We start from the raw sequence: 15,118 nt of genomic DNA, 5'->3' as shown, positions 1-15,118 counted from the left end.
ATTACGTCATAAGTTCAAACTGGCGGCCATCTTGGATTTCTTGATTTTTTTTTTAAAGCGTCCAGAAACAAAATCATACAGAATGTTATCAAACCCGATATGGAATAACACTAAAATGATCAGGAATTGTGCAAGTCATCACAGGAGTTCAAAAAGTTTATTACAAAACAGGAAAATCCAAAATTTTGTAAACATTTCCTATCGAGTTATATTTGCCATGGTAACATCAAAATTCGGGGACTATGTCAGGTCATCATGACCAAATTGTTTTCAAATATATTTTTCGAAAAGAGGCAAAGTTTGGTGGAGTTTGCTCGCGTACAAGTTATGAACGTCCACCGGGCTGCTACGCATGAGAAAACAAAACGTGAAGTCATGGTTAAAGGAGAATTAAATCTATTTATTGTTTTTCCATAAGATCGCTGATTAGTTGAGATAGAATTCAGTTTTCTTTCTGGGAGAGCTATGTAACAAAGTTTATGAAGCGTGTTCTATTTTGATGAGCTGTTTTGGTTTTTTATTGACGTCAGATTTCAATCTTAAGAGTTATGACAAATGGTAGCCCTTGTGAATACATTACATACAGTTTATAGAGCTGAAAGCTACTGACGCGATTTTTTTTTTTTTTTGGGGGGGGGGGGACGCATTCTGTATATTCTGAAAAAGGAATGCACTGACAAATCTATGTTGTACTGATCTGTTTCCCGGTAATGAAAAATATCCAATGTAAAAGAATCGAGTTCTTATTAATGTTTTAAAAGAAGAATATATTTAAGTTTTCGAGGTATTCTGATTTTGGAATATCTGGAATATGTCCCAACAAAACGCGCTGTAGGTGTAATATAATTAGTCATTATATAGATCGACACAAAGGCAAAATAAGTGCGCATGCTCCGCAAATTTGCGATTCGAGCGAGAATCGATTACGAATGATCCACTTCAATCGCCAAATTCACACCTGTTACCACAATATTTATTTTGGTGAATAAGATATGTGATGGAGAAACTTCGAAGGAACCTTTTCTGAAAGCATGCAGCAACCTTATCTATTTTGACTTGGGCTTATCCCCACGAAACGAAACAAACAATGGGAATTTTAAAAATGCCATCATTTCGCCGCGCAAGATTGCTCACATAGAGCTACTCTGGTATGGACATGCGCAGTTTATATTCCACGATTGAAGAAGATTTATAAAATGATAACTGGCGAAAACAATTACCTTACTGAGTCTAGTCGCGTGTTGTACGTAGCTGAAAGGCAACACGGCGTTCGTTGGAATAATTTTTGGTAGATGCTTAAGAAAAGGGGTACAATGGACGACAGCATTATTTCTGCAATCATGCTAAAACCTTTATTTACAAGTTATATCTCAGTGGCTTATAAATTTATCGTCTCCCTATTGCAATAAGCTTAACAGTCATTACTGATCTCATCAGTTTAATTACCCTCTACTCAGTCAAATTGCCTTATTTAGTAACAACATTAAATTAATCATTCTTTAGTCACAACAAATTAAAGGAAAGTGACTAAACAGTTGCCCATTTTGTACATATTTGTAGAATACTTTTTAATTCATTCTGTGTGAAAAGTAAAGTAATATTACAAATAAACGTTTAATGTTCTAACGCTACTTGACTGGTCTGACCATGGAACTGAATGTATTTATCATTTAGCTTAGCAAAGACAAATAACTACTCGAGTTATCTGAGTTAAATTAAAACACTCCTGCTGGGGTTTGCAGCATCTCAGCTGAAATAAAATGTTTTATATTTAATTTTCGCGTGTTCGATGCTACCAAAAGTTATTAAATATAAGCAAGATTCTGAAGAAATGCACACATATTTAACAATTACTGCATGACCGTTAGATATGAGATGATAAATAGCCCCCTGGGCCCTTAGGGGCGAGTCATATCTAACAAGCAAGAGTGGAATAATTGTTTTGTTAAAACAACCAAGAAATATTACTAGATCTTGCTGATTTCACTTTGCAAGAACAGCTAGAAGACGATTGTTAATTTCTAGGGCATGGAGTGGTAGCATGGCCCCTAAGCCAATCGTAAACTCTGGAATGATATTATCAATGATCCAATTTTTAATAATAATTAATATTCTTTACAATCACATACTACAGGTCCTCTCTTTCTGACTAAACCAGACGTACAATCAAGGCTAAACATGTCTTAGTTAAGTAAAATTAAAGTTAACCAACTATAGACTTTTTAGTAAAAATTTTCGTTCTTCCTTTCAAGTTGAAAAACGAAATGTTAGGTTAAAGATGAAACGGCCGTTCAACCATTTTCAACTAAAACTAATCTATTTTCGTTTTGGCCAAAAATGCCATTTTTATTAATTTTGGATTTCTAATGATAACAAAAAATGTCCGGCTTTCACTAAGTTATGAATACATTCTCTTGTTCATTTGCGCCATTTTTTTTCACAAAAATTATTCTTCCGGTACTTGCTCCTTGACTTCTTTTCTCATCACCCCATAATAAATCGAGTATGAGACAAGGAAGATGACGTACAAAGTTGGGAATATAAATCTTGATAGCCGGTCGATCCAATGCGCCTTGCTTTTAGGTTTTTCCTGGGGCGTTGAAATAGGCTGTTGTTTGGTTTGAGGCCTTAACTTGATATTTCCTTTGTTGTTTCTAATTCTACAAACTCCTTCATCCATTACTTGCACAATAAGATCAACACTTCCTGGACTTTGGGCCTGAAAATAAAGTGAAACATTAAAAGTTGTGCTGCGCCTAGTATTGTAACAGTGTGATATAGAATGTATGTATATATTTCATCCTAAGGTTTATTGTAACAAGTAAACTCTAACTAACTTCATTTGAACTTGATACGCTTACTTCTCCGTATAAATCAGTTTCAGCTAGGACGTTAGTCCAACGCTAGAATAGCCGACAATACGAAAGTTTTACAGCATGTCAGTCACAGCTGTGATGAAATTTCGTCGTATTCGTCAGTTGGACGCAACTTTAAAAGCTCTCTAACAGCAAACGGAGGTAAAATGTGGTAAACGGAAAAACTTTGAATCACCAACAAGTATCCGAAGTGTACGCGAGCAAGCGTTACTGGAAATCACAGTTCATTGTTATTTTATTACGAAAATCATGACTGTGGTCATGAGTCTTGTATTCGGTGACTTCTATTTTCGCCTTACATGAAGCACCCATGCTTTTCTCGAAATACACATCAAAACGGAACAAAAACCTGTCGAGAAATATTTCAAGTGGCTTTTACAAAAATGATTTTGTGCGCCAAGCGGTTGTTCTTCAGGTAATTTGACTCGAAAGGTTTTCTAATAATAATTTCACTCTCAACTCAATCTATTCCATCCCATATTTACCCACCTCGCATTCCATCGCAATTTCTTTTTTGTCGTCCATTTTCTTGTCTCTCCTTTTGCACCAGGAAGGCCATTCTGGATCGGTGTTGAGAACGACGATAAACTCAATTAAGGCAGCGAAGATGAATGCAAAGGAAGTAAGCAGGAAGTAATCCACAGCCTTCATGTAGCTGACCTTCGGCATGTCCCTGTTAACGTTCCCCTTGAGTAGAATGGATGTTAAGATAGTGGTGATGCTCAGGGCAACTCTCGCCGGGACTGCAGAAGGCGAGATGAAGAAACAACACCATGAGAGGACAACGAGGACTATTGCAGGGACAAAGATTGACGATATGAAGCTCTCTGTGCGTCGACGAAATGAAAACACTGCTGAGAGACTTGCAAAGGAGCCTGTTGTCAAAAACAATGAACGTGCATTAATGGGAGAGACTCACTAGCATGCACGTCCGTAAAGCTGTAGCAGTTGTTTGTTCTTGGCTGGTCTTGTGATGAAACTCTTACGTGTCACATATGAATGAGAGTTTATGATGATGAATGTGACTGCCGGTGAAAGATTAGTATAAGAATCGATCATGGCAGTTATGCACGCAAGTTAAGCAGTTGCGAAAAGAAAGTCTGAAAAAATTTAGGCTTGATCAGAAGGGATTCAAATTAACGACCTCTGGAGCGCTCTGCCAATTGAGCTATCAAGCGGTCTTGGAACTGTTCACTTTGTATATGATGTTGTAATAAATGAAGAATCTAACTGTCTTGCCAACGTAAACTAATTTTCATATGGCAAACGTATTCTTTACAAATGGTATATTACACTTTTTTGACTTAGCATGCCACCGTAAGTCAGCATGAAAATCAGTCATTAGAATATCGGGCCAGAGTATAGAAGAAAGACTCGGATTTTTTCATATCTTACAATTTTTTTTTTCGAAAGGAAAGAGATTTGCTACTTTTTGTCTCACCTTTACTGTTCGTCTGCGACTTGGTGCGAGTTTTGATTCCGAGGAGATCAAACTGTGCCATTTCAGCGGAGACTATTTCTATACCCTGATCATCTCCTCCCTTCCAACGGTAATCCACGTCAGCCGTCGTGTATGCATCTGTGCCAAAAAAAATAGAAACATAGGTTCATTCACGTTTCGCATCGTGATGGCATTAGGAGAATTACTACCGGCCCTGTATATTGGTTGGTTGGTTGGTTGGTTGGTTGGTTAGGTCCTTTTGTCGTTCGTACTTACGTTTGCCCGTTTCCTTCGTTTCGTTGGTTTGTTTCTTTGAGTGTGTATTTGTTCAAATAGATGACCAAACTGGCCCTCCTTGAAAACTACTTACAGCTTTCTATAATAAGAGGACAATATTGTGTGTCCATCGGGTACAGATGCAAATCCATGTCACATTGAGCTGTTATGGTTATTCTGAAACAAACAAGAAAGTTTAGTCAACACATATGCCACCCATTGTCTCTGGCAATCTCAATGAAATGTCTATCCGCATGCCTCTATTTAGTTTTTCGCACTCTGACTTTGCCAGAGTCTGGATGTGAAAAACAAAGAGACCCCTAAAGATTTAAAATGACCAGATCCGATCTGGTCATCTCAAAAAAACAAAGGTGTCTTGCATTCATCATTTATCTAGTTTCTCCGTTTCTAACTTATACTGAACTCTACCTGACGCAACCAATAATCCTTAAATTTGAGGGAATATTGTAAAGGTAAATGACTTGATAAAGAGATAAATAATACAGCGCTCAGATAACTGACGTGGTCGACGCCAAAAACTTGGTTTCACTACAGCTTATAAGTGATATTTTAGGACTCATATTTCACCTGATGTTCGTTATATATCCGATACTTGTCTCCTGAAATTGCAAGGTACTGACAAATATCCGTCGTTACTTCCAACGCTTTATTACATTTTTAATTTATATGATGTTACCACAAAAGTTTTAAAAAGCTGGTTAGGTTTACCTAGTGCTGTAATAGATTTCCCCGTCTGGTGATATTTTGACTCGCATGTTTTCACGAGTCACGTAATGGTACTTAGCATCCTTCACATTCCAGAAATATGTATCTGGAGTCCAGAACAATTTGGTGGGGTCTGCCGCCATGTTGAAGGGCTTGCTGTAGTTATTTTTAAATCTCGGATCGTTCCACCATTGTCGCATAAATATGTCCATCGAGTATTCCTTCAGACAAAGAAAAGCGCATACCTTAGTTTTAGGCGTAATGATTATATCACGTATTTTATACGAAATAAACCTCGCGTGTATAAGTATTTATCAGCATTTACTTGGTAAAAAATGAGCCCCTTATTGAATCGAGGAAATGTTCTGCCAATGATACTCCTTACACCTCTGGAGAAGAATCTTACTTTTGGATTATAATTCATGAAGAAAAAACAAAGGAAATCACTACCGTGAAGGGGGATTGAAAATGTGATCATAATTATCACAAAATTTGGTGAGCTTTTGCTTTGAATTTCTCCAAGAATTGGAGAAAGAGTGTTTTATTCGATATCCAAACACCTCGAGGTTGGTTACTGCGCCTGGTTTTTTCACCTTTCGGTGTTTGGAAATCACTCTTCATCGTGTTTGCTTTAATACTTGTAACCAGACATACCATATTAGCTTCTTTGATCTCTCCAAACGATATGACTTTGAACTCGATTTTCACAATAACCGGCGGTCCGCCTGCGTTCGGTCTGACTTTCCTGTCATAACCGGCTAGACTTTTGTTTATCACGCGTGAGATGTTATAAGCTTCAATCATGCTACCTCTCACGTCCTCAGGTTCACTGTAAAAAGAAAAAAAATAGTCACCTTAACGGATTTTAATTGGTAGATCAGTTATCCCAACACTCAGCATATTTGCTCTAATCTATTCAAGTTCCCAAGCAGTCAGCAAAAAGTGAGTACACACCATAAATACTAACTCTGAAATACAACCATTCGTTTGGGAAAGAATCTGAACTTTCTGCACCATTTCCTGACCGGTGAATCAAAAGGGAGTGTTGTGACGCGAATTATTACACGCGAATCATAACCCAGGATTCTTGTTCAAATAACTCGGTTGTTCTACTAGAGTAAAATGTATTTCAAGGAGTTAAGAATTTGTCTCTCAAAGTCCAGCTTTATATATAGGCTCTAAAGTTTTAGGATTTGCTGTCTGTCGTCGATCCCTGTGGTTAGTTCGCAGGTAGATGTGCAAACTGCCCGCTAACGTTCCTTAATGTCGGAATCACATAAATAACTTTAACCTTCAGTTTTAAGCTGGTAAATTAATTCACATTTTCTGGTATAGTAAAGACGAACGATCTCGAAGAGGTTTGTTCACATTAACAACAACAACAAATTTGTTGAAATAACAAACAAAACAACAACTGACAGTGAAAGAACACGTAAATGTATCTGTGCTGTACAGGATTATTCAGCACTCCCTCGACCAAAATGAAACCTGAACTACAGACTTAATTTAAGTAGAAATATTAATCATAGCCATTTCCACTGCAAAAGGAAAATTAAATTACGTTTTAGGACAGTAATTTAAACAAAACAGTATATAGCTGACATCATGAAGAAAGCTACGGAGTCAATAGTGATGTTTAGTAATTATATGTTTTAAACTTACTCTTCACACAATCCACCTGGGATGACACTGAGTAATATCAAAAAAGCTGCTGCTACCCGAAGAAAAAACTTCATTATTCCCGCTTAGTGCAACACCTAAACTGAAAAACAAAAGAAAAACATAAGAATGTCAGTTGAGTTCAAAACGAGAAAGAAATAGAAATGCTCCAACTAAAAGGTGGTTCAAGAGAGGTTTCTATTTTTGCTAAAATTTTATTTTGCGTCAATTGAGCCCATGCATTTTATCAAATATTGCATGAGGTACCTGAAGCCTTGTTTAATTTGTTCATTAACAGTACAGCTGAATTGCAGTCCACCAGTAACTGGTAGGACTTCTCAGCGAACTTCTTCCCTGGGATTAGATTACGAATTATCATATTCGGGAATTAACATCCGTAAAAATTCCTCCCACATTTGAGTAACATTGTTTCAATAAAGAAATACCTCGTTCCAGGGTGTCATCTTTAACATTCTTTCAAGATTTTCTTTAATGACAAGTTAGTACAAGATATATCAGTTCTCACGTACTGCCACGATAGAATTGCTAAACAACCGGCGCTGATTGAAAATAAGCTTCGGGGTTTTTTGGTGTCAAATGCAGGGGCCTGAACATTTTTTCAGCGAAAACAAAGTATTGTGAGGTTTTATCGTGGTCTACACCGCAATCACCAGGCACAGTGGGTAATCTATCCCATAGAGATAACTTGAAACTATCCGTATTTACCCTGATAAATTCACCTGCTAGTAACCTAGAGTTTCAGTGTTAGTATTATAGAATACATCTTTCATATCTTGACTGTATGTTTCTATATCAGTGTATTATCAATATTTGTACTAGGCTTTTTATTTTTATACGCAAAGCCTGAGCTATTATCTGTATCTTGAGGTTGGACTTACAAATAAGAGTTATTATTCTTCAGTTATCCACCCGCATTACTGATAAAAGGAGAAACGAAATCCTCGTTATCTCATAAAAACAGGACGATAACCGGTTGTAAACACGACACCACCACCTTTTCAATTCCTTTGTGATGCATATTGGAATTGGCACATTTGTTAATTACGTCAAATTTAAACAGTGCGAACTGGAGAAAGACACAACATTTCATTAAATATTAGAATTATTTTTTCTTTTTTTTTTCTTTTTTTTTTTTTTTTTTACATTTACTTGCCAAGTTTATGCTGGCTGCGCAAAAGCGGTGAGTTCAATATTGCTAAGGCAGCCAATTCGTCCAAACATTAGCCAGTGGATGATAACAAATTTACGTTTTTATTCCTTGGCCATCTCCCAATGAAATGATATCGATTCTTCACCGCGTTTTATTTTTTCCGTAAAACAGGTTACCCGGTGTTGTCACAGCCCTGCAGGAAATGTATTTTTTTTAACCGAAAAATTATGGCTAATAAAATTTTGTTGGTGTGTGCCCGTTGTTTTAATCCAGTAAGCCTCGACACGAAGTTTTGTTCATAGTCTTGCTGTGTGTTACGACTTCCTTCAGTTGGTCTTTAAATCGTATCATTCAATATATAAAAAACACAGAAAACTGAGATCTTATTAAATGAACATTCTTAACAAAGTTAAACAGAAACTGGCTCGCATTTTACAAGCGACACTTTCTTTGTAAAGCTTTAAAACAAATTCAAAACGACATTCAAAATTTAATCAAGACTTATGCGCGGGTGGGGAAATAAAACCTACTGAGCTGTAGATATCCCACGGAAACTATTGTTTCGCTTTTATTTGCAGTCGATTTTCCTTCATTACGAATCCGTTTGAACTGATATTCACCTTTTCAGATTTCGTTAGGTCTTTCCACATTCTCTTTAGATGGAATTCTCCAAAAATGTGTTTCCCACTTCGATCGATACTAGCAAATAGATAAGGAACATCTCTGTTTCTCGGTGGGTAATATTCGCGTATACAAATCCGTGTTACGGGTATTGTGAAACAAAACTCACAATAAAACCAAATTACCTGTTGCCACATTTGAAAAAATCTAAGTGCAATGTTAAAATTATCTTCTAAGAGGTCATTTTGGGTTGTAAATCGTTTAGAAGACTCAGATCTGCTTGTTGTTAGAAATTGCAGGAAAACTCAAACGAAATATTTTTTACACAGGAGAATGTACAAAAGTATAAAAAAAGCGCCTTCAAGTTAGGACGGAATGAGTGTACAAGTAACGAATTACAAGTAACGAATTAACCAAACAGAACGTCAAATCCGGCAAAGCATTTTACAGCAGCTAAAAATAATTCCTCGTCTTGGCGTAAAATTTAACCGCACGAACTTGTTTCCACCTTCAAACTGAAGTACAAATGGAATCGGTTATTTCCACGTTCATGCACCAAATAAGTGTTTTAAACTTCAAATATGTAAATTTCTTACTATTTTAGCTTGATGTGCAAATGGAACTTGTCCGGTAATGAATTGATTCCGTCTGCTTTTCAGTGCAAGATCGTTAATGACGCCTGGTGTCTTTTCAATGTTCTGTTCGCTTCCTTCGTGAATGGATACGAAAATTTAGAAGAGATTTATTTCAATCGTGTTTTTGTGTTCGAATATAATAATCCCACCTCGTTATAAAATAATAATTTTCCATCAAGTTTTAAGAATTTGGTGTGGAATGTACATGCTTTCCCCGTAAAATTTGTGCTCAAGTACGCTCAGTGAAGATGTTTAAATAAACCTACATTTAAGTCATTCTTATTGAAGTATATCTAAGATGGTGAATGCAAATGAGAACATTTATCAAAGTTTACCTCAAGTGTCAGCTTCTATACGTTTGAAAAATCCAATAGTTTCGTTTGAGTATACTTTCGTTCGAATTCGCGTTATCGAAATCATCTGAATCTGAGTTTGAAACGCTGAATAAATCTCATTTTTCTACGAGAACGACGGCGAAATAAATCTGTTTGTTGATAAAGCAAATAGAGCGCTAATAACGAATTCGAAGCATCGATAGCGCCTTCACCAGAAAGGCATAAATAATTGATAGTCTCCAGCGACAAAGAAAATCACCTGCGTACATAAACAACAGCTTTTAAAACAACAACCCTTATAAAAACTGCTATAAACTGTTAGTATATCCTCAATTAATCTGGCTGATTTACGTTAATTTCAGAGCAACTTTAATAAAGGAATTAAATATAAGAAATGTATGTTACAACTGAAACGAAAGACTGATTGGTAGCTAGTTTCCATCATAGAACCTTGAGAAGTAAAATATTGCAGTAAGCCCAGCACGGTCTTATTTTCTTCTTTAAGTTTCGTGGAGCGAGTCATTAGATAACTCAGGCTCCAATTGGTTCACCAAGACAGAACATTACAAAAAATATTTTACTAGAAGTAAGTTGTCAAGGGTTTCGTTTCTTTGCTGCGGTATCGATTTAGGAGCGCGACTGATTTTCGTACCTAGCATTAATCGTAGGCGAAATTAATTAAGGAGGTTCTATGAATTATAGTGAAAGCTGTGAGTTCAGTGACAAAACCGTGCATCTCTCGCCGAAAGGGGGCCAGAACAGTAAAATGAGAAACAACCCCCCACAAAAAAGTTCTGGAGTTGTCTAATTGAGTATTACATGACAACCGACAAAATTAACGTTTCAATGTCGGATATTGTAACATAAAAGAGTAGTATTTTTGCTACAACTACAGCCAAATTTGCTGCAACACTTCACTAGGACTCCCTATAGTCTCTTACCTGACTGCATGTACTCTTCTGTCAATGTTGGATTCACAATTTTCCTTTCACTCCGGCTTAGTGAAAATCAACATTGAAGCGGCGAGGGGGTAAGAAAGAAGGTGACCGTTTCAACATTTGGAGTGTGTGCATCTGTGTACTTTTGCGTAGTTTTACATAAAGTTGATCAAACAACTTTTCTAAGTTACCATTGCTTAAATATATCGATTTTTGTTAAGGCTGAATTTTCTTCAAAAATTCAGTTAATTGCAAATGTTTAAGTTTCGACTTGAAAGTGAAGATTTTTTTTTCTTTTAAGCATCGATTCAAATAGCGAAGTTTCGTCTTCCCAGGTAACATCAAAATAAAAAAATGTAAGCACTTCTAAGCTGCAAAGTCGTGCTCTAACCTCGCGCATGCACATTCGATCAACTCGATTTTCATTTCAAAATAGCGTATCTCTCGTAATTTAATCGTCACTGATACTCACCACAAAAATAATTATCTGCATGTTACGATAAAAAGACGCAAGGTTAGACATGTAAGATAAACCCGAAAAAAACTCTGAGGTCAAATTTTGAAGAAATCTCTAACGAAACAGCTAGAAAAATAATTCATTATCACTCTTGGATCGCAGTAATAAACTTGCATTAGAAACTGCAAGGGGTTATCTTACTGAAAAAAGGGACTTCTCAGGTAATCGCAATTTCTGGCCTAATTTTTTAGTCAATTTCATCTGCATATAGATAAAAAAAATTTCCATTCAAAGCTTTTCAAACTTGAAATTTAAATGAGTTATTTTAAACTTTAAACTTTGCTTTTAAAATATAGTTTCATTACCTGATCTGGGGGTATATCCAACAATTCAAAATGAATGACACTCTATATAGGGGCACAAGTTAAATAGTTAGTAAGAGAAAACAGAAAGAATGCGTGTCTGGAGGCCACAACTGTGAAACGATTGATCGAAAGCCTAATTAATGTTACATGTTTTGGAGATAAGAGACTGTCTTTGTTGGCTGATTGTCTTTGTGACTAGTTCTTTTTATTCCTATAAAATTTTGTTTAAAATTGGAAAACTCCTTAAATATATGTTCAAAAAATAGATATAACTGCTAAACTGTTACAGTTTTCGTTCTGGTTTGATATCATTTTCGCTTTTTTCACCAGATAGCACCAGTGCGGGCGTAATTTAAATCAGATCGATCAAACTCAAAATTTATCACAGTTTGTGATTAAATATAACTCTTTACACTGACTTCGCTCCTGAAGAGAACTCGTGCAAACTATTCTGAAAAAGAATCTATTTTTAAAAAAATTACAGATTGCAGTGATATGGGTAATTAATTTTGTACTAGGTGTCAACAACAGTGAGGATTTTTTTTTTGTTCAAGCACAAATTTCGTGAATTGTTAATTATCCTCTTTTGTGCCTCCTTTTGCAATGGCGAATGCCGTTAGATCAACGACAAGATGCTTGAGTACCTTAATCGATTGAAAGCAGCTGCGAACAAACCTCTTGCTGTGTGTTTAATTAAAGTATGGCGCCCCATGGAATATTTAGAGAATAGAGCATGCCTGAAAGTTTTAAAATTGGAATGTTCAGGTTATCGTGGTGTAAGTACGAATTAAATATCTAACACAGTTATAACCACCTCGAAGCGACACATTAACTCATGTTAAGAGATTAAGCGGCAGTGACATCACGACTTAGTTGGGGGTACAACAACAAATTTGTTTATCTTTTCTTTGGTATTAAATTTATCGCAAAGATTTCTTTAACTTTGGAGATACGTGGATTAAGCCTGATCTACTGATACCCGAAACACAAAGAACAGCCACTCCGTTCAAGCTCTCTGAATATGACCAATTTGCTTCCCGTCAGTCAGTGGTCTGTCTCAAGCTTAAAAAGTGATGAGATTTCCCCAACAAAGGACTCACATTGGTCTCCATTTTCTGAATCGCTAATATCGCGAGACAGGTGTTCCTATTTCAAGCGGTTTTGTTCCCAAAACGGTCTGTTTTTGTAAACTCCAAGATCGTAAATTAGATAATTTAACGAATAATAATGAATATAGATACAAAAGAGCCGTCACAATCGAGGTTATTTGTTTGTGGGCTCTGACAACATGAGCCACTAGCCTCCACCCTGGGCAACCCGAGTTCTTCTTTCTTTACAATTCTTGTTTTTACTTCGGTACAATTGTTAAACGCCGCTCCACCAGAAGAGGAAATTTTAATCAAAGGTATGTGCCTCCGATAAAGAGAAGAGTGAAAGGTAATGATAATTTTCGCTTTCAAGCATTTCGTTTAATTTCGCTTTTCTTCAACAGTCCCTCTTCAATCGCGCGTCTGCACTTAGTTGACAAGATTCTGATACACAGTACAAACAAACACACAGGTATTCAGCTACTTCATATTTTTTCTTCAATTATAGTTCGTTAATTGCATTTTTTTTTTCTCAATCAAGGAAAACATACCGAGTTGCAACACAAAGACGAAGTGCTAATTTTAAAGACCTTTACACAATTTCTACACGGTTTCTCTAATTATGTTATCAAGGTAACATGCCTTGTCGTCAACCATGTTGAAGCGTCTGCGCAACTGGAGTACAATTGTAAAATGTCGGCAAAACAATGAACAGAGGCCAAAAGAAGATAATTTCTTCGTCATCTAACGACCTGTGTTGGCATTTTTTTTTCATCCTAAATGTTGCATGTGACATCCAATTTTTATAGTGAAATGCTGATGAGAAAAGTTTTTTCACGATAGCTACATATTCCTTTTTTTTTCAAAATCAAGCATTAATTTCCACATGCAAACCTAACCATAAACTGACTGACATGTTGACAGCTGATTTTAGAAGATGAACTGGATCCAATCTAGATTCTTTGAAAAGGAATCCTTGTGAAAAAGTAGACAATTCTTTTCTCCGTAAATGCAAAGCGTTAAAGTTTAGAGTTTCGCATTCAAACTTTCAAACTAGCCATAGGAAACATTAAAAAAACCCACCATCTCAACATAAAGGTAAATCATTTGGACAATTATCACATTCTCAGAATTAAAATAGACAATTATTCTTTAAAATACTGCGTGTTGGTAACGTTATACAGCGAACACCAAAAAGCAATTCCAAACAAAATTTATGTCATAAAGACACATAATTTCCAACGAGACTTTGGCCTTTGGACTTTAGATAGCCAAGTAATCACTTGAACCAACGACGCGGTAATATCGAAAAATATAGTGTATTTAAATAATTATTATGAAGTGTCACAGCAGTTCAACCCGCTAACAAGATCATGAATTCATTTTGGAGGAATATTATTCAAGCGCTTTAGAAACCAATGAAATTTTAAACACGCCTACTCGAATTGGACTGCCTCACTGAATGATGGAATATTGAGAGGCTAGCGACGCACAATTCAGTTTTAAGCAAGAGTTCATTCATGATACTTTTCTTTAAGCTTGTTATAACTTTTTTTCAGGATTATCATATTTCAGTTTGCTCTATTTTTTCACTTAGATTTTTCTGTGTATAAAAAGTATTTGGCAGATAGACTAAACAGTTTTCAATAAATCTTCCGCGGTCGAACCACTAAAATGGATGATAGATAGCTATTTCTTTGTAATAGGAATTAAATAAGAAATTAAAAGGGACTCTTTCTTAATTTTTGAACAAGTGTAAGTTTACAAGCGAGATCGTTGCGAATCACGAATGGGGAGCGACGCAAGAGTAAAATGAATATCCCCTGATGTTTCGGCAAACTATGTAAATAATTCTCAGGCGGCGATCCTGTTAGTATTTTCAAAGCAAGTGTGTTCAAGTGTTATTTCAAGTAGTATTTGTCAAAGCTAGTGTTAAGTATTATGAATAATATTATCACAAGTGAATGGTTCTACTCCAAAAAGAGGAAGCTCCCCTACTTACCAACAAAAAGGAGATTGTTGTACTGTTGGTTTCAACAACAAACGAAACTTTTTATAGGTTTTTTGTTTGTTTGTTTGTGTGTTTGTTTTACCGATGGCAAATAAGTAAATATTAGAGTTAAATGGGCGTCGGTCGACGACCGAGGACCACAGCTGATAATGTACCTTGTGGTCAGCGGTATGCAATGCCTTAAAACACAGGACGGTCTAAATTAGGACCCGCAGGCTAACCACTCTTTTGCTCGAAATGAAAAGTTGTTTAGAAATGGTGTTGAATATTCAATGACATCAGCTGAATACAGTGCGGGTAAATTAGGGCAATTTTTAACTAAAGAGCTCCGTAACTGTATTCATCATAACTAACAGGTTAGAACATTTGAATGGAGAGTCCGTGTGGTACATTACCTGATAATTCTAGAGAGTCCAGGACATGTTTATGCTGTAAAAACCTCCGACATCAGCTTGTACGTGACTCGCACAAAGCTTTGAATTGCATAGCCTTAACGAAGTTTTCCTTCAAACCAGCTGC

At 36.2% G+C, this 15,118-nt stretch overlaps 2 protein-coding genes across 11 annotated transcripts in view; one reads left to right on the top strand and one right to left on the bottom strand.

Annotated features, from left to right (window-relative positions):
* Nucleotides 1-1,326: 1,326 nt before the first annotated feature.
* LOC146464681 (gamma-aminobutyric acid receptor subunit beta-like) lies at nt 1,327-15,100 on the bottom strand. 9 transcript variants are annotated; one of them, XM_085129647.1, is made up of 8 exons: nt 14,995-15,100; nt 6,982-7,076; nt 5,974-6,148; nt 5,323-5,540; nt 4,688-4,770; nt 4,318-4,455; nt 3,366-3,751; nt 1,327-2,719 (listed from the first exon to the last, which is right to left on the bottom strand). In XM_085129647.1, the coding sequence occupies exons 2-8, from the start codon at nt 7,053-7,055 to the stop codon at nt 2,447-2,449; spliced, it is 1,347 nt and encodes a 448-aa protein (XP_084985773.1). In that variant the 5' UTR covers nt 7,056-7,076; nt 14,995-15,100; the 3' UTR covers nt 1,327-2,446. The 9 variants fall into 9 exon arrangements, with proteins under 9 accessions (XP_084985773.1, XP_084985772.1, XP_084985775.1 ...); XM_085129646.1 differs by having other exon boundaries at nt 6,982-7,081; nt 14,995-15,081; XM_085129649.1 differs by lacking the exon at nt 14,995-15,100 and adding an exon at nt 14,591-14,943 and having other exon boundaries at nt 6,982-7,081.
* Nucleotides 12,765-15,118, top strand: part of LOC146464680 (gamma-aminobutyric acid receptor subunit alpha-2-like) — an 18,492-nt gene continuing 16,138 nt past the window's right edge. Inside the window, exons 1-2 of one of the 2 annotated variants that reach the window (XM_085129654.1) lie at nt 12,765-12,905; nt 12,993-13,060. The gene's annotated coding sequence lies outside the window, so the exon portion shown is untranslated. Of the gene's footprint in view, nt 12,938-12,992; nt 13,061-15,118 lie in introns of both variants that reach the window. The other variant, XM_085129656.1, reaches the window with a different exon arrangement.

This window comes from Pavona decussata, unplaced genomic scaffold (genome assembly GCF_977016875.1).
Source record: "Pavona decussata unplaced genomic scaffold, jaPavDecu1.1 SCAFFOLD_161, whole genome shotgun sequence".
Lineage (NCBI taxonomy): Eukaryota > Metazoa > Cnidaria > Anthozoa > Scleractinia > Agariciidae > Pavona > Pavona decussata.
The sequence above is the reverse complement of the archived record's forward strand: the minus strand, read 5'-3'. Positions and strand labels throughout refer to the sequence as shown.

Bases quoted from the DNA above. Each gene is read 5' to 3' on its own strand.
- LOC146464681 (XM_085129647.1), bottom strand. From the start codon at position 7,055: ATGAAGTTTTTTCTTCGGGTAGCAGCAGCTTTTTTGATATTACTCAGT. The intron at 6,149-6,981 runs GTAAGTTTAAAA...TTCTTTTTACAG, and splicing joins CCAGGTGGATTGTGTGAAGA to TGAACCTGAGGACGTGAGAG. The intron at 3,752-4,317 runs GTGAGACAAAAA...TTTTGACAACAG, and splicing joins GTCGCAGACGAACAGTAAAG to GCTCCTTTGCAAGTCTCTCA.